This window comes from Convolutriloba macropyga, chromosome 7 (assembly GCF_964194025.1).
Source record: "Convolutriloba macropyga chromosome 7, txConMacr16.3, whole genome shotgun sequence".
NCBI lineage: Eukaryota > Metazoa > Xenacoelomorpha > Acoela > Convolutidae > Convolutriloba > Convolutriloba macropyga.
In genome coordinates, this window is record NC_134474.1 from 64,909,172 (window position 1) to 64,935,650 (window position 26,479).

At 32.9% G+C, this 26,479-nt stretch overlaps 1 protein-coding gene across 4 annotated transcripts; it reads right to left on the bottom strand.

Annotated features, from left to right (window-relative positions):
- Window positions 1-1,837: 1,837 nt before the first annotated feature.
- LOC142342451 (uncharacterized) lies at window positions 1,838-17,679 on the bottom strand. 4 transcript variants are annotated; one of them, XM_075393784.1, is made up of 5 exons: window positions 17,527-17,679; window positions 17,145-17,189; window positions 7,791-8,001; window positions 4,750-4,896; window positions 1,838-3,235 (listed from the first exon to the last, which is right to left on the bottom strand). In XM_075393784.1, the coding sequence occupies exons 3-5, from the start codon at window positions 7,969-7,971 to the stop codon at window positions 3,045-3,047; spliced, it is 519 nt and encodes a 172-aa protein (XP_075249899.1). In that variant the 5' UTR covers window positions 7,972-8,001; window positions 17,145-17,189; window positions 17,527-17,679; the 3' UTR covers window positions 1,838-3,044. The 4 variants fall into 4 exon arrangements, with proteins under 4 accessions (XP_075249899.1, XP_075249900.1, XP_075249901.1 ...); XM_075393785.1 differs by having other exon boundaries at window positions 7,791-8,011; XM_075393786.1 differs by having other exon boundaries at window positions 17,425-17,679.
- Between the last annotated feature and the right edge of the window lie 8,800 nt (window positions 17,680-26,479).

The window sequence follows — 26,479 nt, forward strand, 5'->3', positions numbered from 1 at the left end:
TGAGGTCAAATGAACATTTGTTAATTTTACTTGAGAGCTCAAAGTTTGATGTCTTCAACGCTTTTTTTGCGTATTGTTTATTTCAATTTCGTGGTTTTTTGTTGATATTTTGAAGTCTGAAGATTTGGTCTCACAAATGACAAGTCCAATTAGCGTCCTATAAAACAAAAAGTAAATTTAATCAGTTCTCTTAATTCAAAGCTTGATGTTTTGATGTTTTTCAAGAAAATTTGTTTTCAGAACAAAAAAATTTGAAATTTTTGAGCTTTTGGGCATATTTTTAGCTTATTTCAGTCAACTTGTAGCTGAGTACCAGCACAAAACTTGCATCATTTTCCAATTCAGTTCAATTTTTGATTTCATTGGGTTTAATTTTACTGGGTCAAAAGTAGTTGTTTTAGTGAATAGGTTATTATTTAAACGGCTTCGACACCGTTTTCTTGCGTGAACTTTTAAAAATCAAGTGAACTTTTAAAATTTGTCCTTTTCTGTTGATGTCTGATGTTTTCTGGGTGATGACAGACCTCAGACCTCCTATAAAGGTATAAATAAATTTTTTAAGGGTATAAGTCCATAGGTAATGACTTTGTACTTGTTTGTTTTTTTAAAAGTAAAAGATTTTTTTCTTGTTATATTTTCCGGCTCCTCTATCCTACTTATCTTAAAATGTAGCTTAGGTTAATGAATGGTAGCTCGCAAATTGTTCGTGAACTGAAACTTACAATGTTTTAATAGTGGTTTCTTGATTTGATTTTACAAGAGCTTTCATAAAAGTTTTCGTGAATTAGAATTTTTCGCCCATATTTGATATCAGTGTTTGGTGTTTGTCAGATCAGCAAACTAATTACAAATTCTATTGGCATTGAATGGAGGCCTATTTATCTTTCTGGAATAATACTTTAGTCAATAGCTTATTTAGATTTTAAACAAAGTTTTATTGTATTGTTCCTTGTTTCCGGTATTTGATTTCCTTTTATTAGCCGTACGACTTAATCTGAATAACGCGAGGCCTCAATGGCTTCGTCTGGAGCATAAATGAACCTATTTAATAATTTCAGTTGCTAGTTAATGGTTTTCTTGAACGTTGGTTTTCAGTTGATAGTTGATGTTTTTCACGAACGAGTATAAACGTGTTTGTTTTATCTTTTCCTCTTTCTTGTTTTGTCTACTTGTGAACTAGTCTTATTCAGGGCAGGTCCCATATCTGGTTTAGTAGATTAAAAGTTAAGTTGATCTATTTAGTTTTTACATAATTGTAATTTGACTTTGTTTAATGTTGTTGAAAATATACTATGAAATTTGATCGTAGTCAACGTTTGGTTTTTTATTTGATATTGTTTGTCTTGTTGCGTAGTCTTTTCAATGGCATATCTCATCGGCCCTCTGAAACGGCCTTGTGTAAATAGTTTTATGTTTTAAGGTTACAGCTATTTTATTCATATGCCAATTTTTTTCGAGGTAATTGTAAGGTTTTGAAAGTTTTCTATCTCCTATCCTCTGTCGAACGACAATTAAAAAAATTTTGGATGAGCGGGGTCGGATCATTATGTGCAAACGCACTTTACCGAGACTCCGTATTTTTGCTAAGGAGTCAATAGAAAAGTCAGAATCTCATCTGAAATGTCTCTTTATCGACCTTGATTCATTTAACATAAGAAATTTTCTTCTCTGCTTCATTCTGCTAAGACAGTTGTCTCTGATGACATTGCTGTTTATATCAAGTCCTCGAGGCCAAACTGTCCATCTGGCATAATTGTGAAAAATAAGAAAAAATCTGAAAGCAAAACACTTGATAAATTCATAATTATAGAAAAGAGAATTAGTTAGCATAGTTAAAGTTAAAACTATCAACAGTAAACTATCAACAAATCAACAATGGAGTAACTAAGAGAAATTATTACCATTATCACTCCAACTTACATTAGCCAAGAACAATATGAATAAGTTAGTGCTGAATATGTTTACAAAATGAAAGGAAAGAATACCAAACAAAAAATGAAAGAGAATCAGCAAGAGACTCAGCAGTTTCAGTCATTTTATGTCCAAATATATAAAGAGCACTAATTGCCTTACAGAATTCATGATCAAACCCACACATGCAATAATCACCTATGATCAGACTGAGGGCAGATGTTACATAACGGTCCTCGACCGTATTACAAGAGCCCCATATTGGCACGCGTTTACAACAAAGTATAATAGGACTTAAAACGGATATAAAGACTATGAAAAAGGCCATTAATTTTTCATAAATGACGGTTCATTAATGTAAAAAATAAAATAAAAAATGTAAAGACGTGTAATTGGCATAAATGTTATCATTAAAGAGTTGGACAATTTTAAAAAAAAAGATAATTGAAACGTGTAATTGTATAAAGGCCAAAAGTTGTTCAATTGTGAATATTGAACATAAACCGACAGAAATGTAAAAGTAGCGGCATATAATTTGCTGAAATTACCTAATTAGTTCTTTTAGGAAACGAAAAGATATTCTATGGATTTTTGTTTCAGTTTATCTCTTAAAACAAACATATCTATAACTTGTAAAATTTCGGCATGAAATGCAAGTTGATGCCTAATTAAAACCAATTGAGAGCAGATATCGACAGGAGAGATTTCTCGCCAATCTTGCAAGATAAAGATCAGGTCGCGCCTTTTATCCTGCTTTGTAATATCTTATCGTGTCTTAATAATGATAGTTTCAAAAGAAAAAGCAACCGCTGATATAAATTGGATTTCGTTTAAAAAAACTGCAAATCTACGTGCAAATCAACACAATTTTCTATTTACATGCTTTTGACTATTTTACTTCAACTTGTAGGGCCCAATTTGTAATAAATTGCCTCCCAGAAGGCAGGTTTTTGTTTCTTTGTAGATGGATATTAATAGGTCCCCTAAAAACTTAAGAAATCGCTCAAAACAGGCTAAAGCTAGTATTGGATCAAAACACAGAACGCCAAATTGGTTAAAACAAAGCGAAATTTAAACAGAAGTTAGGAGAATTATAGCATCAAGTTCCGGAATTTCTCGCCCAAGAGACAAATTTAGCTTGTTGGTGTTTCTTCGTCATTTGCTGATCGCCTCTCTTCAAAAAACAAAATATTATCAGAAGGAACATGAGCAAGAAAGAGCAACCGCATCCCATCCCACAACACAGTGTCATAGTCGAGTGATGCATTCAACGCACCTGTGAACTCCTCCGTCAATATAGAACACCCAGTAGTCAGGAACATAACTAAACATTTTATATATTTTAGCATGTTTACATATATATATATATATATATATATATATATATATATATATATATATATATATATATATGTATACATACATACATACATATATATATATATATATATATATATATATACATATATATATATATATATATATATATATATATATATATATATATATATATATATATATATATATATACATATATATATGTAAACAAAAAAATAATTATTTATTTTAGAGTGTCCGTGTGTGTGTGTGTGTCTGTGATTGTGTGCGTGTATGTGCTATTGTGTTGTTTATTCTGATTGTGTGCGTGTTTGTGTGTGTTTGAATGTGTTATGTGTTTTTTTATGTGTGTGTTCAATATATATATATATATATATATATATATATATATATATATATATATGTATATATATATATATATATATATATATATGTATATATATATATATATATATATATATATATGTATGTGTGTTTGTGTGTGTTTGTTTTTGTGTGTCTGTGTGTTCGCGTGTCTGGTTTGTATGTTTGCGCGTTTTTGCAAATGTGTGTTAGCATATGCGTCTGCTTGTTTGTGTTTATTTGTCGGTGTGTTTGTGTGTTAGTATGTATATATGTGTGTGCATGTTTATGTTTTTGTGTCTGAGTACGTATGTGTGTTTTTGTTTGTCTGTGTGTTTGAGTGCGTGGTTATTCTGTAACTGTGTGTGTGTGTGTTTGTACGTGTTTGTTTGTTTCTGTGTGTGTGTTCAGGTGCGTGCTTTTTTGTGTCTGTGCGTGTTATTTGTGGGAGCGGGAGCGTTTTTGAGCGCTTGGGTGTGTGTGTGTGTGTGTGTGTGTGTGTGTGTGTGTGTGTGTGTGTGTGTGTGTGTGTGTGTGTGTGTGTGTGTGTGTGTGTGTGTGTGTGTGTGTTAGCGTTCTGATGTGTGAATGTTCTTGCGTTTTTGGGCGTGCGTGCGTTAGGTTGTTTGTGTGTATGTGTGTGTCGGAGGGTGGATGTGTGGGTGTGCCTTTGTGTGCATGTGTTGGTGAATGTCTGTGTGTGAATTTGTGTTTTTTTTGTTTGTATGTGTGTGTGTCTTTGTGTGTTTAAATATCTGATTTGTGTGTTGTTATGTGCGTTCTGTAGATGTTTGTGTGTGTGTGTATGTATGTATGTATGTATGTATGTATGTATGTATGTATGTATGTATGTATGTATGTATGTATGTATGTATGTATGTATGTATGTATGTATGTATGTATGTATGTATGTATGTATGTATGTATGTATGTATGTATGTATGTATGTATGTATGTGAGTTTCTGTATGTATGTGTGCGTGTGTGTATTTTGCGTGAGTTTAATCCAATTCACTTTTGTCTGATAAATATTAAAGATCTAATTGTCTGAGTTTACTTTTGATTAACTGTTTCATAGAGAGTTTTACAGAGTGCAAGAGGACTAAAGACAGTGCAGTCTTTTTACTAACTTTTTTTGTGTTTTGTAAATTGTACTTACAGTGGAGGAAACCGAGCACAGCTGCCATAGGTATCAAGGCTTTGCCTTCCAATCCAAAATAAAGAAGCGACAGTGGAACATATAAGACAGCAACCACCACAGCGTCCATCACTAATACAGCTCTAGCAGCTCTTAGTTTACTGCTATCTGAAACAATCAAAGCAAGAATTGATGGCTGTCAAAATCACCAGCAGTTAGTTTTTTTCCTAGGTTTTTCTTTAAAAAATGCAGAAAAAACTAACTTTAGCTCCTGTTTGTAGTTGAAAGGTCATTCAAAAAATTTCTGAAACAAAAGTCCATTTCGCGCCAATTTCTGAGTTTAACATCATTCGCATCCTCGCACCGTGCAGTGAAAAAAAACAGATATCTAACTGCGAATTTGTTGTGAAATAATATTAAGGCGACTTTTGAATTGTTAATAGTACGATAAAGTTGCATTTAATGCCTATATAAAGTATATAAATAATATATATATATATATATATATATATATATATATATGAGTTTGTGTGTATGTATGTGTGTTTTATATATATGTATGTGTGAGTGTGTGTTTGTGTGTGTTTTTATGTGTGTGTGTACGAATATATATATATATATATATATATATATATATAAATATATATATATATATATATATATATATATATATATATATAAGTGTGTGTGTGTGTGTGTTTGTGTGTTTGTAAATATACCTTTTTATATAAATATTTGATTTTGAAAACATATAGATAGCTAATAGAAACCTTTATCCCAATTTTTTTCCCAATATTTCACTATCTATTTTTTCAATCCCTTTTGCCACCCCAGATGTTCCCCTCTGTATGCTTTCAAACCAATTTTATTCCCTGATATTACACTAAAACACTTTTTCGATGGTTTTTTTATTTTTTTTTTATGTTTGAAATTTAACAATACTGATTTTTTATAATTTGGGTTTCTGGGCTTCATTGCGCTTTTGGAGTCCCAAGGCATAATGTACAGCTCTTTTCTTGTAGTTTTTCCGGTCAAATTTATCTTACTCCTTGTATTTCTCCCGCTCAAATTCCGGTCTTTCCTTGTTTTTTCCGGCTAAACTTTCATTCATTCTGGTCCAAAAAATGCAAGGTCTTTGAGCAGATTTAGCTCATCTGCTTGCTGAATTTAATTTCGTTTTTTCCACACAGGCCTAGGCCTCGACTTATGAAAAGACTTTAAATGTCTAGTAAGGGTGGTCAATATTGACTATAATTACACGGTCGAGCTTCCTAGTTAAATTCGAGCTAATATCTTTCCATGGGTCAAGCTAAAGTCTTTTGATAAAGAAGAAAGTCCAGCTAGGCTCTTTTCATGGGTCCCCTTTTTGTCATTTCATAACCAACAAAGTCAAATTAGGGCACCCTCATTGGTCCACCATTAGTTTTCATAACCACCAAAGTTGAATTAAGGTCTTTTCATGGGTTTACCATTAGTCTTTCCATAGATCTGTTTCTTTCGGTATTCGAACTTTTTTTCTGCTTCTGTAAATACAGAAGCTGAACCGCAGCAAGACTTAATAGCTTTGAGCAGCAGAGCAATCTAACTTAAGAAACAGTTGGGAAAATGTCAAAAGCCTTAAAAATTTTGTCGAATCTTAAGAAAAATTCTTATGGCAGCTTGAGTATATTACCACATTACTTGATACAATAAAACCATCTGGCGTAAATGTATTGGTCCCAGCTTAAGTGCATTCGGCGTTTTTCAGTTTGTTTTCCCTTCCAAAATTATGAGCTATCTTTTTTTATAAACTAATGCAGGTTTATGAAGGATTTGTGGTTCTTCTGAATCGTAAAAGATGAGGGAGCATCCATGCTGACGTTAGATGCAATATTGCACGTTAAATTTAATGGCAAAAAACAGACTTATGAAAAGACCAATGATGGACCCCTGAAAAGACTTTAACTCAATTTTGTTCGGAAACATTGTGTCGAGCTTAAGACCAGTCCAAATTTTGGGTCAAACCAAATTCTTTTTTAAAATTTCCCAGCTAAAGTCGTCTGTGAAAAATCTGAGTCAAGCTAAATTCCAAAATGTCTTAAAATCCAGCTAAAATCTTTTCATAGCTCAAATGAGTTGAATATGGTCTTTTGATAGTACATTTTTTTAGCATTTTCTTTTCATAAGTCTGTGCCTAGATCTGGGCGCTCATTCCTCGACTAGGATCGGCTATGCCTCTGTGGTCCTAGGGACTTGATTTGAACGAAATATGAGATCTAACTTCCCCTTATAAATGTGAAAACATGATTGTAGTACCGACTGCTAATTCACAGGATAACTTGATGTGGTGCTAAGATATGCGGAGTTATATGAATAGGAATGCCCAGTGATTCGAATCCCGGAAACCCTGCTGGAAAACCTGGGAGTTTTGTTTTTTCTCGTTAATCTTGTCGGGAAAACCGGGAATCTGATAGTTTCTCGGTAATCTTAGCGGGATACCCGGGAATCTTACTTTGTCCGATTATCTCTGTGGGAAACTCGGGAGTGTTCTTTTCCCCCGGTAAATATGGTAGGAAACCCGAGAATGTCAACTTTTTCAGTACTCGCAGTAGGAAAATTGGAATTAGTAAATTTTTTTCTTTAGTTTAGCTGAAAAAACGGTAGCCTTGAATGTTTGCCAGGAATTCCTATCAGGAAATTTTTCCTGGATGTCCCGGTGAGAATCTTGATATCTCCTTGTTTTCCCAGTAAGATCCCGACAATTAATCCCGGAATTCCTGCCGGGACATTTTTATTTCCCGCAATTCCTGTCAGGAATATTTTTTTCCCGGGTTTCCCGCCGGGAAATGCGGGATCTTACTCGATCTTACCACATCTTACAACCCCAGATGTTTCTCGGAACTTTCGCGGAACTTAGTGGGAAAATATTTGTGATCTTACTAGGATTTCCGGGAATCGTTACACTGGGTGGAAAGAAGTGGAAACTTTTAAATGTTGCAATTCGGCCATGGCATCCTTACGCCATGAATTTTTAAGTTTGAAATCATTAAAAATTTTTATAAGACTTGATAATCGAAACTCACGGTATCTCCAACAAGTGTCCAGGTCCGAATTGCATGTTTTCCAGAGACCTCCGTGGAACGATTCTCTCTTCCACCCATCAGTTCCGTGAATGAAACAAGCCAAAACAAAACTGGTCTGCAAAAGTCCAAGGACCCAAATGGACCTTAGAGATAGTCTAAGTTCGCAGTCTTCATTTGCCATAATTGGAAAAAATCAAAATAATAAACGCTACTGGACGGATCTTTTCATCAGTCATTAATAAAATTTATGAGAAATTCAATGCCACTTTGTTTTTAAAAAAATTGATACATAACTGGCTACATCCCATCATGTAACTCTAGATCTTGATGACTCTTGCAGATTAAGATGCTTTATTTCATGGAACATATTGTTAAATCCTATTACTTCTTGCTCCTGTCTTGATAAAACTTCATCTTGTAGATAATGCGTGCTAAGATCTCCATAAATATTTAGGTTTTGAAGCAACTCAGTTTGAAAAATATTACGCAAATTAAACAATAACATTAAGAAGTGATCCACAAGACAATGAAAGAATAGAAAAATCCAACAAATTATTAAAAATTGATACCAAGTCCATTTTGACGCTTTGAATAAGTATTTTTTTTTAAATTCCTTGAGAGTTTCTCTCATCAACCTTTGTAATAAAGCGTTACATAAATTACTGCCGTTATTTATGGCTCTGTTTTTTTTAAACAAAACACGAATATTCGTGCCTTTTTGATCTTTGCAATAAATTTCATAGCACAAAGGTGCCCTTTGCATCGTACAAACCTTTATTTGATCCTAGTTCTTTAGTTTGAAACCTGGGTTTGAATTAATTAATTTCTGGAAATAAAAGCCTCAATGTTTAGTTAAGACATTATTAGCTCAGACATAAAGATAAGTCTTGATAATTCTTGCTTATTCTTCCAATTTGTTGCTAAATGCTGTTGCATGACCCCGTTTGATATTGACAACTTAAAAGGAATTACCGTTTCGTGTCTATTCTTTCTTGGTTATCTTGCCAATGTTAAGGCTGACTCTGAATGGGCTTCTAAGTCTCTGATTGGACAGAGAAATCGAAGAACTGATTTCTTTTTGCTGCAAAATACTTTTTTGACAGAAATTCAAATACCTTATGTATCCAGATATTTGCAAGCGCAACCAAATTGCATTAACCATCTGATCATTGCTAATTTTGTCTCATTATTCAAAAATCGGACGGTATGGCTTTAAAATGTGATCAAACAATTGAGTTAGAAAGTGATTAAATTTAGTAGAATAAACAAAAGAACAAAACAGATCTGTGTGGATCGAGAACGAGCCGCTTAATTTTTTGAAACAGATTCTGGAATAATCTGGTCCAACAGTTCAAAATGCTTTTGTAAAAATATAATAATCAAAATATTGATAATACATTAAAACTGAGGAGTCCAGAAGAAATTAAATTTGTTTGGTAAACCATAGCCATCTCTAGCTTTATATAAATGTATAAGTTAAGTTTTAGTCAATTTTTGCGAGTTTGTATCCAACGATTTTGTATAACCATTTTGCTCAAAACTTTCTTATTTCTATAGAATGACTAATTTAAGTTTGACTACCATTTGACTACTACTATTGTTTCGTAAACTCTAGCCATTTCTTAGAACTAAAAAAAAATGTATCAGTTAATACTTTTTTGAACTGCATAGAGTTAAAAACAATATCAGCAAAATATTTTACAAACGTTTGCAGCATTAAAAATTCTCCTTTGGAAACAATTGCAACCGCCTGTCAGTGCTTTTTTGCCTGAGTCTTTATACCACGGCAAGTTGCTTTGGTGAAGGTTGTGGTTTTTTTCAAATTCCCACTGAATAAACAATTTCAGATCTGAACTAAGTTGACATGCGTCGGGAGACAAATACGTTGGATTACGCTATCCTCAAAAAGTATTCGTTCGCGCATTTTTTTCATTGAAATGCAGATGTGCAAATGGATTACTCTGTAGATAATCCACGTGGTTGACAATCGTTTCATAAGGCCAATTTTGATTAGAACAAGGCGGCTCGTTAATGTGCGTTCGCACATGATGTTCCGACCCGAGCTCATCTACATTTTTGACTTTATTGTCAACCAAACGAAGAGATAACAGAAATAGATGTTTGAATTTTAAAAAAATGCTACAAAACCTAACTACAAATTGAATTACATAATGCCATTTCTCATTACAGCGCTCACGAGATCTACCGATAAAAAGACCACGAGAGAATACAGCAAACAACAAAATATGCAAAAACAAAATTTTCACGGCAGAAACCAAATATATAATTTTAAAAGCACCTAGTAACAACGTCAAAATGCAATCAGATAAAACCTTAACTCCACAAATTTAGTTTTTGCTACCTATACAGCAGATGTATGTTTTTCATAATGAGATTAGGTAAAAAATTGACATAGAGAAAAAAAATGAGGTTAAAGTCAAAGATCAATCAACATTTCTTAAACCAAAAAATTTCAAAAGTTTGAAAAAATCTTTAGCTTTTTAGCAGAAGAATTCTTGGTAAATTTACCACAAAAAGTCAATAAGAAACTAATGGGACCTGTCTTTGCTGAGACTAAACCATAGGAATAAACTAAATACGCAGAAAATCTCAAAAAAACGAACAATTTACACAAAGACGCAGAAAATCTCAAAAAATTACGAACAATAACATAAATTATTGAAGCCATTAAAATCATTAGCTATTATCTGAATTTTATTTAATTTTATTTCAGTTTATATTTATACTCATTCAGCTAAAATTATACTGAAAGAGAAAAGAAGCTCGTTCATTTGGGCCACATTTGAAAATCATTGGGATCTGTTATTACCTGAATAAGCTAAAAGAAGAGAAAAAAAGAAACACAAATACACCACACACAAAATTTTTTATGAAAACGCATAATGTCCACCAAACAAAACATCAGTTACGACATAATATTAGTAGACAAAATGTTTTTTGAAATTCAAGGAATTGGAGTGGACTTCTCAATGACGAAAATAAGTTGACGAAAAGAACAAAAAAGCCGAAAAGTTTGAAAAATCTTGAAGATGTATAATATCATAATTTTTCAGACTATTGGCTTTAAACTGACTGCTTCGGGTAACATCACTACTTACAAGTTTATGGGCAACATTACAGGCAACATTACAGGTTTATGAGACCGATCAGAATTTCACAGCTACCTAAAATAAAAAAAAAGCAAAAAAAGCAAACTCACAAAAATTAGGCGAGAAAAGTTTCAAAGCCATTAGAGAATTAACTTTTCAGTATAAACTCTTCTATTTTCAATTAATTTTTTAACAGCAAGGTGATTGTTTCTATCGTTACAAAATGACTTGAAAAACAACAAATATAAACAAAGATATTAAAACCACGAAATTTTTGAGAAAAGCCCTAGTATCAAAGACATTAAATTCAATTATTTTCAACGGAGTTAATTAAACACACTAAATTCTGCCTCGATGAAATGGCAATCATAGGTTTCATTCATGTGACATCAATAACTCATCACAATAAGTCGTATGGCAAAGAAAAAATCAAAGTCATAAAATTCTACAACTTTCAACGGAAGGCATTTAATACGCTAATTTATGCCTAGATGATGTGACGACTAGGATTTTTGTCAATCAAAATTTATCAATAAGACCTTACAACAAGTCATTGAATAAGACCTTACAACAAGTCATATGAAAACAACAACAAAAACAGGCAAAATCCAAAAGATCGGTAGAAAATTGAAAGAAGAAAGTGTCGAAGCTATTTAAACCATAAGCTTTTTTCTCTGAAAACTTTTTCAACGATCGTCTTCACTAAGCCAATGGGAGCTATCACTATTAGGATAATGTAATACGATTTCAAAAGGAACCAAAATTACTTAAAAGAAATCCAAAAATTATAAAATCTATGAAAACTAGAAGTCAAAAAACCAATAGTTAAAAGACAAAACGGCTAACTAGATAAATTGTTGTTGATGTAAAAAAAGCGGTTCTGTCATCACCGAGACTGACTTACAGTCCACGAAAATAGGCTGAAGATTGATTTATTTTCAAAAAAATTTCAAAAAAAGAATATTTTTAAAGTCTTAACAGCCATTAAACTCAAAAGCTTTCATAGGAATTCAATGAATACGCCCAGCTATGCCAAGATGTGAATACAAGGATGTTTATCATGCCTAAGTAATCAATAAGACATCACAATATGTCTTATGACAATGAAAAAAAAACAACAAATACAGGCAAAAACCAAAATTTCTTTAGAAAAATGGGAGAAGAAAGCGCTGAAGCCATTTAAACCATATTTTTCTCCCAGAAAATTTTATATATCATCTTTTGGACGTCTTCACTAAAGGAAAATGTAGCCATCAATGTTAGGATGACGTGATAAGATTTCAAAATGAACCAATAAAACGAAATGTCCAAAAAAATTTTTAAAAAATTTGAAATCTTGTGGCATTGAAGACGTATAACCAATAGTTATTTGATAAAGCTGCAAATGAGATTAACTTATGTTGCAGTGGTATGAAGGAGTTCAATCCTGTTTTTACTGAGACGATCTTACAGTTCACAAAAATAAGTTTATGATTTACTAATTTTAAAAAAATTCGAAAATTAGTTTTCAAAGTCTTAACAGCCATTAGCTGTCCACTCACAGCACTAGATAGGTTCACTTAATGCTCATTAGCAAATCTATTGCACCTTTAGTCAACAAGTTTATGCCATAGGATTATAAAACTTTAGTAAAACCTCAAAAAATAAATCAAAATCTCATTTGAAATTACGAAATTTGAGATACGAATCCAAAAAAAAAACATGAGCGATCCCTTTGAAACAAATTTTTTGGTCATTGGGCTTCATTTGATCGTAAAAGAGGTTTGTCATTAACGGAAATTCGGTATTAAAAGTGTCTAGTAGTCTCTAGGTGACTTGAAAAAATTTTCTAAAAAAAGAGCTCCCAAACCTAATTCGAATTTTTTTATATATTAAACTTCCCTCTAAGACTAGAACTAGTCTTTATTATCTCCTTTCGTCTATTAAAAACCTAAAATTGATTTACTTTTTGGCGTGAAATCTAGTTTTGAATTAAATTTTTGTAGAAAAAACGTTAATTCGAACGAAATTTACGGTAAAAGTGAACAAAAAGTGAACCAAATATCAAGTATTCACATGAAACTTTAAACCTCGATAACTCCTCGAAAAACCGAAATTCTAAAAAATCTTTTTGATTTTGAATTCAACGCTGGACGAGCTTTTTAATGATACCATGCACATTTCTCTACGTTGAATATATCGGTCGGCCAAAATTCGCGGAACAAAAAAAAACTCATTTGAGTATATAGTTCCTCCCCCCACAAGTGGGGTCGGAACAACAAGGGAAGTTTTGAAGTTCTTTTGTCCTAGCCAAATTCAACCAATCGACAGTTGAGAAGTGACATTCACAACGACAAGAACGGAATAAAAAACATGCGTGAAAGGCAGCCAGATAGCAAGCAGAAAACTTGAAATGCTAAATAAAGACTTAATATGAATAGCGTTTTACCGCAACCCAACTTGAACATTAACTAACTTGTTACCGGGTCTTGTACTAAAATTGTTTGGCAGTAAAATCTAACTACGTCCTAAACTGAAAAAAAATTCTTGAGCAGCTCATTATCTGTTAGCGTGTCCTAATCCTAAATTTTTTCTAAAATTGCACGGTTAACACAAGCATCTTCTGGTATTTCAACTTGTAGAACAAACAGCAAAATTCAACTGATGTTGAAAATTAAACATTTTTGCATAAACAGGTGTTTTACTTTTATGTCTTCAGTTTGATTCTATATCGGATTGAATTGGGATACATTAAAAAAACTCCTGTATTTGGTGATCTGCAGGCAACAGATCATAAAACGATAACACAATATCAGGAAGGATCTTGAATTCTCTAAACTATCTGGCCCGCGCAAAGTTTTTTTCGTTTTAAATAGTTTGGAGAGCAGATGCTAAACTATCGGTTACTTTTATTTTGGGTGTTCCCAAATTTGGGTCTAAAATAATTGAACATTTATATTGTTACGGTTGCGCCATTTATATTGTTACTATCTCTCAAAATTTTTTGTGTAAAATTAGGATTTAAAACATTAAATGCTGAACCGTACATTACTGCTCGTTTGGGGTCACTTCAGAAATTTAATCACATATATTGATAGTGGCTTTATGTTCTCCATTGAATGCATATTCTTCTGTAGCCAGTGACATTTTTCGCTCTTAATTGCTTCTTCATTTAGCTTGTCCCGCAGTGAGTTTTTGTGTTTTCTGGTAGAGTAACAATTTCCATTGAGCGGGTTGTTTGATGTTCATATGCTTTGTTTTTTTGAAGACTTTGAACTATTTTGAATGCAATTGAGCAAAATGTGATGGTTTCAAACACACATCAAGAAACTTACAAGTTTTATTGAAGTTGCAAAGAACGAAAGAAGAACGTACCTGACCAACTTTGTCAAAAAGTAATGGCCACAAAACTAAACTCAATTCTAATTCAATCTTGGCGCTATGATTATCTTATTGACCTATCAATCATATGTCAAAATTAAACTCTCCCACCAACAGAAGCTTGATTCTAACAGCCACCGACCTCCAACTAATGTACTCGATTGTATCTAGGCCATACATTTTTCTCATGGAATTTGATGAATATAGAAAATCACGGAACTGAGACCTATTCACATGTCAATCAAGTAAAATACTTTAAGCTAATCTATATTTTCTCTGTATATTTTCGCATAGATAAGTGCTATAAATCTGAGCTAATTTTTGTATATTTTCAGACCAATTTTAAGTTAAAATTCAACTTACTGAATTCCTTTTAACCCGTGCTATCGACCACGACAATGGTGCCCAGACCACCTACAGACAGACGAATTTTGAATCTTCAGAATGCAGAAACAGCTACTGAGTGCATTCTGTCTTTTGTGGCAAGATGTCGGGCAGAAAAAAAGGAGGACAAAGTCAACACTGATTGCATAATACCGGACCTACATGTAGCCAATCTCTTTCTTAGTATGTGCGGGCAAGATGCATTTTTTCAATTTAGGAGCCTAATTAGTCCTGGGAATGTGATAGACACTCCGTACAAAGACATCAGATTGACAATTCAAAATTATACTTCTTCTAAAGAGAGAGCAGTAACGGCAGAAAGGGCTAAAGTTATCTCCGTAAAACAAAGTGTAGGGGAGTCAGACGACAATTTCCTTGCACGTCTTAGAGAAGGACCGCGCTATTGTGACTTCGAAAGACTCAAAAACAGCGGGCAACTCCAAAGACGAGTTGGTAAAACTAAATTTTATCTCAGGTTTGAGGGAATTAGAAGCAGAACGTAGACTACTAGACTGTTATAAAGCAAAAGCAAATGTTTCGGATACTGAAATGACCGAGAGTTTACCGTTTAGAAGTCAAACTACGGCTTGTGCAAGTTCTTCGTTATGTGGAAAGTTTTTACTGTGGAAAATGAAAATGGGTTCAACTTCAAAAGATCTTTCGAAAGCCAAATCAAGAATTTACGACTAAAAAAAGCAACAACATGTGCACTAGGTGTGGAGGTAAGCCACATTCTAGTAGACCCTGTCCAGCGCTAAGTAAAAAATGCAACACCTGTGAAAAGGTAGGACACATCTCAAAAATGTGTGGAAGCAAACTCCATCCAAATTCAGGTAAGTTTGCGCGTAAGAAAAATTTTTTTAGAGCAAGCACTTCTAGCATCGGCGATGGGAATGTTTTATACTAAAGAACAAACCCTTAGCATGTCTGTGCCATGGGAATATATCTCAATAACTAGCTGCAAAGTGAAAATGCAGGTAGACACAAGTGTAGATAGCACAGTGATATCATCAAAAATATGGACAGAACTTGGTAAACCTCATTTGCATGGTAAAATAAGACATCTCGATTCTTATGATGGTCATCATTTAACGCTTCTGGCATTACTTACTTGTGACGTTGAGTGGAAGGGAAGCAGGCACACACAAAATCAACTAGCAGTTGTGCAGTGTGAAAAGTAATTTGGTCTACTGGTAGAGACCTTCTACCTAAGCTTGGTTTGAACAACATCACAACCCATCCTCTACCTGCGGTGAAGGATTACAAAGCTCATGTGATGATGATACCAGGATCACAGCCAATGCTCTGCAAAGCCAGAAAAATACCTCTAACTCTTCAAGATAAGGTTACAGAGAAGCTGGAACAGATGGTCAGACAGGGCATCCCTGAACCGGTACAGCCACAAGGAGTCACTAATGCATATCCATTTAGATCCTAACGCATATGCATTAGAAAGTTCCTAACGCATATGCATTAACGCATCCTATCAAAAGTTCCTAAACGTTTCCTTGATGCCTTTTTAGGCATTGGCTTGGCCGTTGACAGTTCGATTCTCAAGTGGATATTTTTCATTTAGGTGACTAAATAATGTAGCTGCCAACTGTTTTGAGCAGATATACTGTCGCCTTTTATCTGTTCTCACCAACTTTAATATTGCATCGCAGAATGTTATGATTCCTCTCTGCGGCATCTTCAGCTAGTGTTGCGGCCTCTTCTACAGTTAGCTGTAGCTTTCGAAGTTTATTGATTAGAAGTTGTAGATTTGAAGTTTGAACGTTTTTCCTAGTAAACCGTCGTCTTCCTTACCAAATCTTTTTTGCCCCAAGAGCTTATTTGTTGCGCTCAATTCTATTGTTTTGAATTGAAACTGATGCTTGAGGGCGGTCCTGGCAATTGATATAGTTTTTTGTTCGGTTTTTTTGTGTTCTTCATTGCTTTTCCCGTTTTCTTTCAATAATCTAACTGTACTGTTACTGCAATATGTTCCCTTTTGAGAATCTATCGGATTCTTTCTCTTTTGCCTCCGGTTCAACCAATAATTCTGCCTCTAATTCATTATTATTTCTCCAAGGCTGTTTTAATGTTAATTTTGATGTTAATGTTGATACTTATTGATGATCTTATTAATGATGATCTTATTTGCAAACCTCAAGCGCACGTGTCATATCCTAACAAAAGTGCTTATCATCTAATGTCACTTTCTCTGTATCTGAGAAGGAAGAGGTGGGTGCATAACCTACTTCGTTGAGGGGGCGCACAAACGTTAATGATCCTGCAGATAAAGTCCGAATATAAATATATATATATATATATATATATATATATATATATATATATATATATATATATATATATATATATATATATATATATGTGTGTGTGTGTGTATTCAGAAAAACACAAAATGCATTGATTGATAAAAAAAATGATGCCCTGATTTATGGGTATATATTATTTATGATTATATATAAAATAAATTCTTCTGACTGATGAAAATAACAAAAATTAAAGTCTCGCAATTGTAATCGAAGTGAAGCAATTTTTTCTAATGGATCTTTCGCTTTTGTGCCCTGTCTTAGTTGATACATATTATTTGCAACCCTCAAGCGCACGTGTCATATCTTTACAAAATCGTTTATAATGTAATGTCACCTTCTCTGTACCTGGGGAATAAGAGGTGGGTGCATAACCTACTTGTTTGGGGGGGGGGGGGGGGTTGGGCACAAATGTGAATGATCCTTCAGATAAAGTCGGAATATGCAAATCTTTTCTTTACACACTTTAAAATCACAAACTAATTTTTTAGAAACCAAATTTAATCGAATGATGAATTTTTGAATCTAATGGTATATCTAAGTCTATAGTAATTCAAAATACTATACTGATAATTGTAGCTACTGTATTGCCTCGACTCAACAATTACAAGACCCGGAAGCCGCTTGAAAACTGAGGCATCTGGTTTTTAATTGAACTTACGAATGTACGAACAAACAAATATCTGTTTTCCGAGCGAATTAAATCAGCTATTTTTGGCTTGTCACATGAGCGGTTTGACGTAGTGTTTATTGTCATTTCTCAAAAATTCGAAAACTTTTGTTTATATCGTCCGAAAAGGAGCTTTTTATGACGTCACGACCGCAGCATTTTCTTAGAACCTCCGAAAATTTTATGACGTAACCTTATAGCATATAAATATTAATTTAGACAAGAGTTTTTTCTACCTAATAACAATCACTGCATTTATTGAATGTGACTAGATTTCCGCTTGATCGAACTCTTTCGAATAGACAGCTCTTCTAAATTTATACAACAAAAGTATGTAAACCTTCGAGCGATCAAACAATATCACAAAAGTTATGAGCTAGTTTTTGCCTTATTTGGATTAAATAAGCAACCTCGTTAAAAAATATAAAAGATGGCTAGATTGCTATGGAGGACGCTTTCGAAATTGGCATTTTTCAAAGTAGAAACACTTAGCTAAAACTACTGTATCTTACTGGTATAAACAGCAAAGCATGAGAAAAACAAATGTATGGACGAAGAAAGGTTAACTGGAAATAAACTAGTTTTCTACCCCTTCCAGTTTGTCAAAAGTGTTGGAATCGATCAACAGAAAAATTAATACAAGGACTGTTTTATTTTAACTGCACACAGTTGATCTTGTTTGAGAGACAAAGTTAATCTATTTTACGCAAGACAGTACTTAATTTAATGAAAATATCGATTTCAGTGTTTTTAATGTAGATCTCAACAAGTGAAAATATCAAAGAAAAACATCAGAGGAGCAAACTCTGATATTTTTTGTCAAGCTGAAAGTTAAACTGCTGAAATTCTGGAAGTTAAAATGAACAAAGACAACAATAGCTTGCTAGATAACAATTACACTGCGCGGAAATTCGCATAACAGCAGTCATGATGGTCACTCCAGAGCTCAAAAATGTTTTCAATCGTGAAGACGCTAAATTGACGAAATTACTAGAAGAGATTTTCCATATAGCTGATAATTTTTTTAGATATCTGAGTTTCCCCGATGGAAAGTGAAATCTACGGCAAACCAAAAACAAAGTATAAGCATTAACAGCTTTGAATATGTTCATAAAACAGTAGGATGTTTAAAAATGATTTTTTCTCGGTCAAAAAGCAAAAGTAAGTATTTTTGCTTACTTCTAAATTAATCTATGAAATATAAGTTGAGGGCGATTTGTCATTGGTTCGGATTTTATTTTGAAAATCTATTTCAAATGATTTTTCACGGTGAACAGACAAAACAGTCCCGAATAGCAAAATTTTTCCTAACAAAATAGTCCCAACTAAACAGAGAGATAAACATGTGCGCACCAATTAACAAAGAAAATCTTTAAGTTATTCAGATGAATTTATATCATTGAACAAATATCAAGCTGATAACAACATAATGTTGTGTCAAATGATGTATTGGTAATCAAGTTTTTGGTGTAATCCTAATTCCTATCAATTAAAAACAATGCATTCACCTGTTTAAATCATAGATTATGTTTGTTATCTGTTTGTAGCTATTTTTTATTAAACTTTCATCATTTTTGCATCTGTCAATCGAAACAGTTTTCACATCGCATTTCGCTTGTGTTTTTATTAAGCTAAATGCATTTGATCATTTTAAGTTTGTGTGAGGTTTGTTTTTAAATTTATTATCCAGATTTGGAGCAGTTTTTGCGTCGTAACTTTAGGCCAGCAGAAACAGTTCGGATTGTTGTTTTTCTGGGGCTTTGTTGTTTTAACAAATCAGTTTGAGCTTGGAAGCCAATTTATTCGTCTTCAGTTTGTCCCAAAACATAACATAACAAGAACAATTTTATTAAAAGCACCATTTTTTCCCGGTGAATAAGATCGATATTTGCATTTTTGTAAAAAAAAAAGTAATAGGCTGGTTAAATAAATTTTTGAGGGGAAAAGACCATCTTTGACATCCCGCGAATCTTGTCAGTTAAAGACGTTTTTGGAGCTTTTAAAATTACTGAGAGTTTTTGCAGACCAGAGCTACATGAAGCAGTATAGCTTCATGACAAAAAATTTGACAAAAAATCATGACAAAAAATTTTTAGAGAATTATGTACCTACAAAAACCATCTACTTCCAAAAAAAATCTGCTGCCGTTTTTTTTCTTACGGCACGACTAAATTTGTTTTGCAAGTTATCTGTTTCTTCAACAGGAAAAATTTTAATTCAAAATTACCTTTTTGGAAAATTTTTTCATGCTCTTGAAATTTTGAAAAAATCTTGCAATGCAAATGGGCAGCAATCAGGATTTCTTCAAAAATCAATGTCAGTTTAAACTGAATATCTCGATGAAGTCTCATTTTAGCTTCGGTGAGTTGTTTCCTGTATCGGAGTTTTAAACGTTTTTAGAGCTTTTCTCAGAGCCGATATTTAATTCGATTCAAATAATCGTTGGCAAGTTTAACGCAGTTGTTTTGGCTAACTGGAATTCATTTTCATTTTAGTTTCATTCTAATTATTGCTGCACCGACTAATTTTTCTTGTCGACTCATTTCTTCTCATTGTAGCTCTCCCCCACAATAGTGGTCATATAACGGATACCCTTTCACCGTTTAATTTTGCGCCACCTGCCATTTAAACGCTCGGGGGTTTCTACGTGAATGAGGGGATGCCAGTTGCTCTAAACAAATTGTCCAGACATCATCTGTAATCGCTATCCGAGGAAATGCAATCATGCCATTTGCTAAAACAATATGAGGTCTCCAAATATGTTGACAAAAACTCACTCAATGAGAGGTGAGTTTTGAGTCCAAAATTAGCATACATTGAAATGGTAAAATCAGTTAAAAATATCATTACGTTGTCGTCTCACCCAATTAGAGGAGGGATTTGAAACCAACTACGAAAATATAAAGTTGGTCATGAGTATTATATTGCAAATTTGAAAACTGGTTTCAAAATGCATCCCATCGAATGCTGAATTTTTCATTCTTTGAATTGACAAGATTTGTGCAATTAATTAAGATGATATAAAGAGATGTCTGACTAAGGAATTTAAAATTAGTACATCTTAAATAAACTAACTTGATGACGCTAAAGATTTGCGGAAGCTTCGTAACCCCATATGAAAGTTTGTCCAACAAAATTAAAAGAAATTATCGTTTTGATCGGTTATTTTAAGGAAAAACAATCAAAGCTCTCATGTTTTTTGACCGACTTAAACTTTTTTCGACATAGGAAATGACTTTTTTTGAGCGTTAGTTTCAGGATAAGACAGTTTTTGAGCGGTTTATATTTCCCAATTTAGGATTTAGTTACCATTTAATTTCGCTTTTCAATATTAAATTTTTTCACGTTTTTTAGCGTTGACACCTTGACATAGTTTGCACTCATTGGTGACTTTGAACGCGGATCTTGGCATGAGTTGGCGCAGACATAAAAACAGTCAAAGTGCGTTAAAAAAACGGTAATATTGATCGTTTATTGATCAAAAACGATCAAAAACGGGCAATTCGCGCATTTTGTTTTCCGTTTCAGTTGTATTGGTCAGATAATAACAAAAGTAGCAGAATATGCATTATTCGAAAGTTCGACACTGTTATCCATGACAGTTATTAAAAGCTTGTCAAATATACAGAGCTGAAGGAAACATCACGTTTTTCTCATTACAGAATTTAAATTATTAGGACAAAATGCGGATTGTGCTTTGTTCATCATATGCTGCTCATAAAAAGAACAGTCTGAAATGTGGGGAATAATAAGAAAAAGGGAAGCTGAGAACAGGCCGCCATAGCCTAATGCTGTTCCGCTGCGATTACGCAGGAACCAAAAATTATTATCATTATTATATACTGGTTCTAAAAAAATTTAAAAAAGAAATAGTTCATAAAACTCAACAAGTAAGAAGTAAAGAGTCTAATTTATTCAATTTTGCGGTTTTTTAGTTCAAATTACATTTCAAATAATTATAATGAAAATGAGAATTCGATTTGAAATTGAGTGACGTTGTTACCACTCTTTTCTGAAAATATCTAATTTGTATGTTTTCTTACGGTTGTTGAATTTTTCCCGTCTTGTCCTCCGTAGAGTGCCAACGAAAAAAAATTGAGGTTTTCAAGTATGATTCCACAAAGAAAACCTACATAATCTAGTTTGATTCTATAAAGAACAAGGAGGTTCGTTAATGTGCGTTCGCACATGATGTTGCGACTCAAGTTCATCTACATTTTTGACTTAATTGTCAACCAAATGAAGAGATAACGAAAATAGATGTTTGAGTTTTAAAAAAATGTTGCATAACCTAACTACTAATTGAATCACATAATGCCATGTCTCATTGCAGCGCCAACGAGATCTCAGATCCGCCATTAAAGAGATTAAGAGAAAAAAAAAACAAGAAAACAAGCTAAAACAAAAATTTAACGGCAAAAACTCAATATCTAAATTTAAAGGCACCTAGTAAAAACGTCAAAGGGCAGTCACATAAAACTTAAACTACACAATTTTACTTTTTCCTAGCTATACAGCAGATGGAATTTTTCCTTAATGAGATTAGGTAACAAGTCGACAAAGAGAATGGATAATGATGTGAAATTCAGAAATTAATCAACATTTTTTAAACAAAGAAATTAGCCTTTAAAGAACAATCCTTGATTAATTTACTTAAATATCACAATGAAACCAAAAAAAAGTTCTTGATTAGACTCGGCTACAGAAACGGTCTAAAGATGCAGAAAAACTCGAAAAATTTTAAACGATTTGGGGAAACAAAAATTATTGACACCACTAAAATCATATCCTGGCCTTGGAATATTGTGTTTTTAATTAGATTTTATATATACTGGTTCAGCTAAATGATTTATACTAAGAGATTAAAGAATTCACTTGGAGCACATTTGAGAACCACTGGGATTTGTTATTACGCGATTGTGCTGAAAGAAGAGAAAAACAAATACAAAAATTGACCTCTCAAAAAACGTCTATCAAAATGCATTTTGTCCAACAAACAAAACCTCAGTGACAACATAATATCAGAAGATATGTTTTTGTCTGAAATACAAGAAATTAGATGGGATTTCTCAATGATGAAAATAAATTTTAAATTGACGAAAAGAACAACAAAAAATGAAAAGTTTGGATTGGAAAATGGTTGAAAATGTATAATATCATAAATTTTACAACTATTTGCTATAAACTGACTGCTAGGGGAAACACCATTCATTCAATCATCAATTACAAGCTTACGAGACCTTTTCTGCCATTTACGGCTACGTAAAGAACAAAAAAACAAGCAATAATAGCAAGATCAAGAAAAAAAATTAAGCGACAAAAAAATGAACTTTTCAGTAGAAACTTTTCTATTTTCATTTTTTTTAAACAACAATGGTATTCTTCTTTGTTAACAATATGATTTCGAAAAATCAACAAAAATGAACGAATACATTAGAACCACCAATTTTTTGAGGAAACTAAAATAAATAGCTTTCAACGGAAGCCGCTAAATAGGCTTAACTATGCCCCAATGGGACGACAATGATTGTTGTTGTTCATGAGTTATCAATAAGACATCACAACAAGTCATTGACTGTGAAAACAACAGCAATTACAGGCAAAAACAGAAAATTCAGTAGAAAAGTGCCAGAAAGTGTCGAAGCAATTTAAACCATAAGCTCTTCTCTGAAAATTTTATCTAGGATCCGTTGAAGGTCTTTACTAAAACAATGAGAACTCTCAGAATTAGGATAATGTGTTAAGATTTGAAAAGAAACAAAGAATGGGTTGAAAAATATCAAAAACTAAAAAAAAATTATGAAAACTCGTGGCTTTGAAGTCATTTAACTAACAGGTTGAAGATAAAACCGCTAACCATAATAGTTTTTGGTTGCAGTTGAAAAAATGGGGTGGCTTACAATAGTGGGACTGACTGACAATTCACAAAAATGTTTAAGATTGGTTAATGTTCAAAAAAAACTTTCGAAATTATCTTTTTAAGGTCTTAACTGCCATTAAAATCAAGAGATTTCAACAGAAGTCAGTAATTACGCAGGAACAGGCCTTGATGGGAGGAAAATGATGTTTATTATGCATAGGTAATCAATAAAACATCACAATAAATCTTTGACTATGAAAACAACCACAAAAACAGGCAAAATTGAAAAAATTCAGTAGAAAAGTGCGATAAAAAAGTGCCGAAGCCATTGAAACAATTACCTATTCTCTGCAAACTTATTCTCTAATCCACTGAACCTCTTTTCAAGCCAATGGGAGTTACCAATATCAGGATAATGCGATATGATTTCAAAAGGAACCAGTAATACAATAATACCAAAAAAAAATTAAATTTTTTGAAATCTTTTTGCTTTGAAGTCATATAAATAATAGTTAGAAGATAAAACCACCTACTGCTCACGAAAATAAGCTTATGATTGGATAATGTTCAAAAAATCACTTCGGAAATTTACTTTTGAGGTCCTAACAGTCATTAGCTGTCCACTCAACGCACTAGATATGTTCACTTAATGCTCATTACAAAATACATTGCACATTTAGTCAATGACTCTATTCCATAGAACTCCAAAAAAAATAATAAAAGCCCAAAAAACAAACAAAAATTTTAATTAAATTACGAAAAATCAGAGTCGAAGCCAAAAGAAAATATGAGCAATTCCTTGAAAACGAATTTTTTTGTTGATTGAGCTTCATCTGACTGAAAATGAGGTTTGTCATAAGCGGAACCTCGATATGAAAAGTGACTAATCTAAAGTGACTTATAAAACGAAAAAAAATTGAAAAGTTCTCGAAAAAAAGCTCTCATATAGAATTCGAATTTTTTATAGTGAACTTCCGTATGAGACTTCCCAGAAGTTGTCATTTTATCGCCTTTATTCTATTGGGAAGACAAAATTGATTCCTTTTCTGGCAAGTAATGCAGTTTTATATACTTTTTTCATAGAAAATACCCTAATTGGAAGAAAAATTACACTAAAAGTGAATAAAATCATGCCAAGTATCCCGTGTTCACATAAAACTTCAATCATCAATAACTCCTCGCAAAAAATCGAAAGTCAAAAAAATCTTTTTAATTTTGAATTCTACGCTGGACGAGCTTTTCAGTGATACCACTCACACTTCTCTACGATGAATATATCGATCGGTCGAATTTGTCGGAACAAAAAAAACCCATTTGAGTATATAGTTCCTCCCCCCGCAAGTGGGGTAGGAACAAAAATGTTTAAGAATAACATTCCATTCCATTTAGCTAACTTGCATAGTTACAGATTTAATTTCAATTTTCCAAGTAAATTTGTATATATATCCTGGTTCTCTTATAATGGAAAAACCTCGAAAATTTGAAAATTTGTAAGCGCATTATTTGTCAATTTTGAAAACGCTCTTTCCAATATATAGTGGATTTGGACAACTGATTTTGCTCACTGGGTCCAATAAAATGATGTCGCTCATGTATTTACTATTTGATAACTGGCAACGGTCTGCTATGCCATTTTGCCAGCAATTTACCCACTTTTCAACCCCACGCACGCAACACTTCATTGATCTCTGTGGGTTCTCTGTTGTAATTTTGATTTAATTTTTCTGGGTTGGATGTTCTTCGATTTCATCAAAGGGTAATATAAGATTTCACACTGATCATACTGAATTCCTTAGTTGGATCCTACTATTAAGCCAAAAAAACTACATAATTTTGTATGAAATACAAATTTTCATACCTCGTGCAGACCCACGCATGTGTTTTACCTGATTATTTAATGTAACTCCTGATTATTTAATGTAATGTATTTAGTGTATCCATCTTGTATGGAACCAAGAAGCTCATGTTTGGCGTAGTCAGGAACCAAAGAAGTCTCCTTGTTGTTCCGACCCCACTTGTGGGGGGGGAGGAACTATACACTCAAATGGGTTTTTTTTGTTCCGTGAATTTTGGCCGACCGATATATTCATCGTAGAGAAATGTGCGTGGTATCATTAAAAAGCTCGTCCAGCGTAGAATTCGAAATTAAAAAATTTTTTTGAATTTCGTTTTTTTCGAGGAGTTATCGAGGTTTAAAGTTTCATGTGAACACTGGATATTTGGTTCACTTTTGTTCACTTTTACCGTAATTTTCTTTCGAATTAACGTTTTTTCTACGAAAAATTTAATTCAAAACTAGATTTCACGCCAAAAAGTAAATCAATTTTAGGTTTTTAATAGACGAAAGGAGATAATAAAGACTAGTTCTAGTCTTAGAGGGTAGTTTAATATATAAAAAAATTCGAATTAGGTTTGGGAGCTCTTTTTTTAGAAAATTTTGCAATTTTTTTGTTTTTTCAAGTCACCTAGAGACTACTAGACACTTTTAATATCGAATTTCCGTTAATGACAAACCTCTTTTACGATCAAATGAAGCCCAATGAACAAAAAATTTGTTTCGAAGGGATCGCTCATGTTTTTTTTGGACTCGTATCTCAAATTTCGTAATTTCAAATGAAACTTTGATTTATTTTTTGAGGTTTTACTAAAGTTTTATAATCCTATGGCATAAACTTGTTGACTAAAGGTGCAATAGATTTGCTAATGAGCATTAAGTGAACCTATCTAGTGCTGTGAGTGGACAGCTAATGGCTGTTAAGACTTTGAAAATAAATTTTCGAAAGTTTTTTAAAATTAGTAAATCATAAACTTATTTTTGTGAACAGTAAGTTCGTCTCAGTAAAAACAGGCTTGAACTCCTTAAAACCACTGCAACATAAGTTAATCTCATTGGCGGCTTTATCAAATAATTATTGGTTATACGTCTTCAATGCCACAAGATTTCAAATTTTTTTTAAAATTTTTGGTCATTTCGTTTTATTGGTTCATTT

Bases quoted from the DNA above. Each gene is read 5' to 3' on its own strand.
- LOC142342451 (XM_075393784.1), bottom strand. From the start codon at position 7,971: ATGGCAAATGAAGACTGCGAACTTAGACTATCTCTAAGGTCCATTTGG. The intron at 4,897-7,790 runs GTGAGTTTCGAT...TGATTGTTTCAG, and splicing joins GGACACTTGTTGGAGATACC to ATAGCAGTAAACTAAGAGCT. The intron at 3,236-4,749 runs GTAAGTACAATT...TAAAATGTTTAG, and splicing joins TGTGCTCGGTTTCCTCCACT to TTATGTTCCTGACTACTGGG.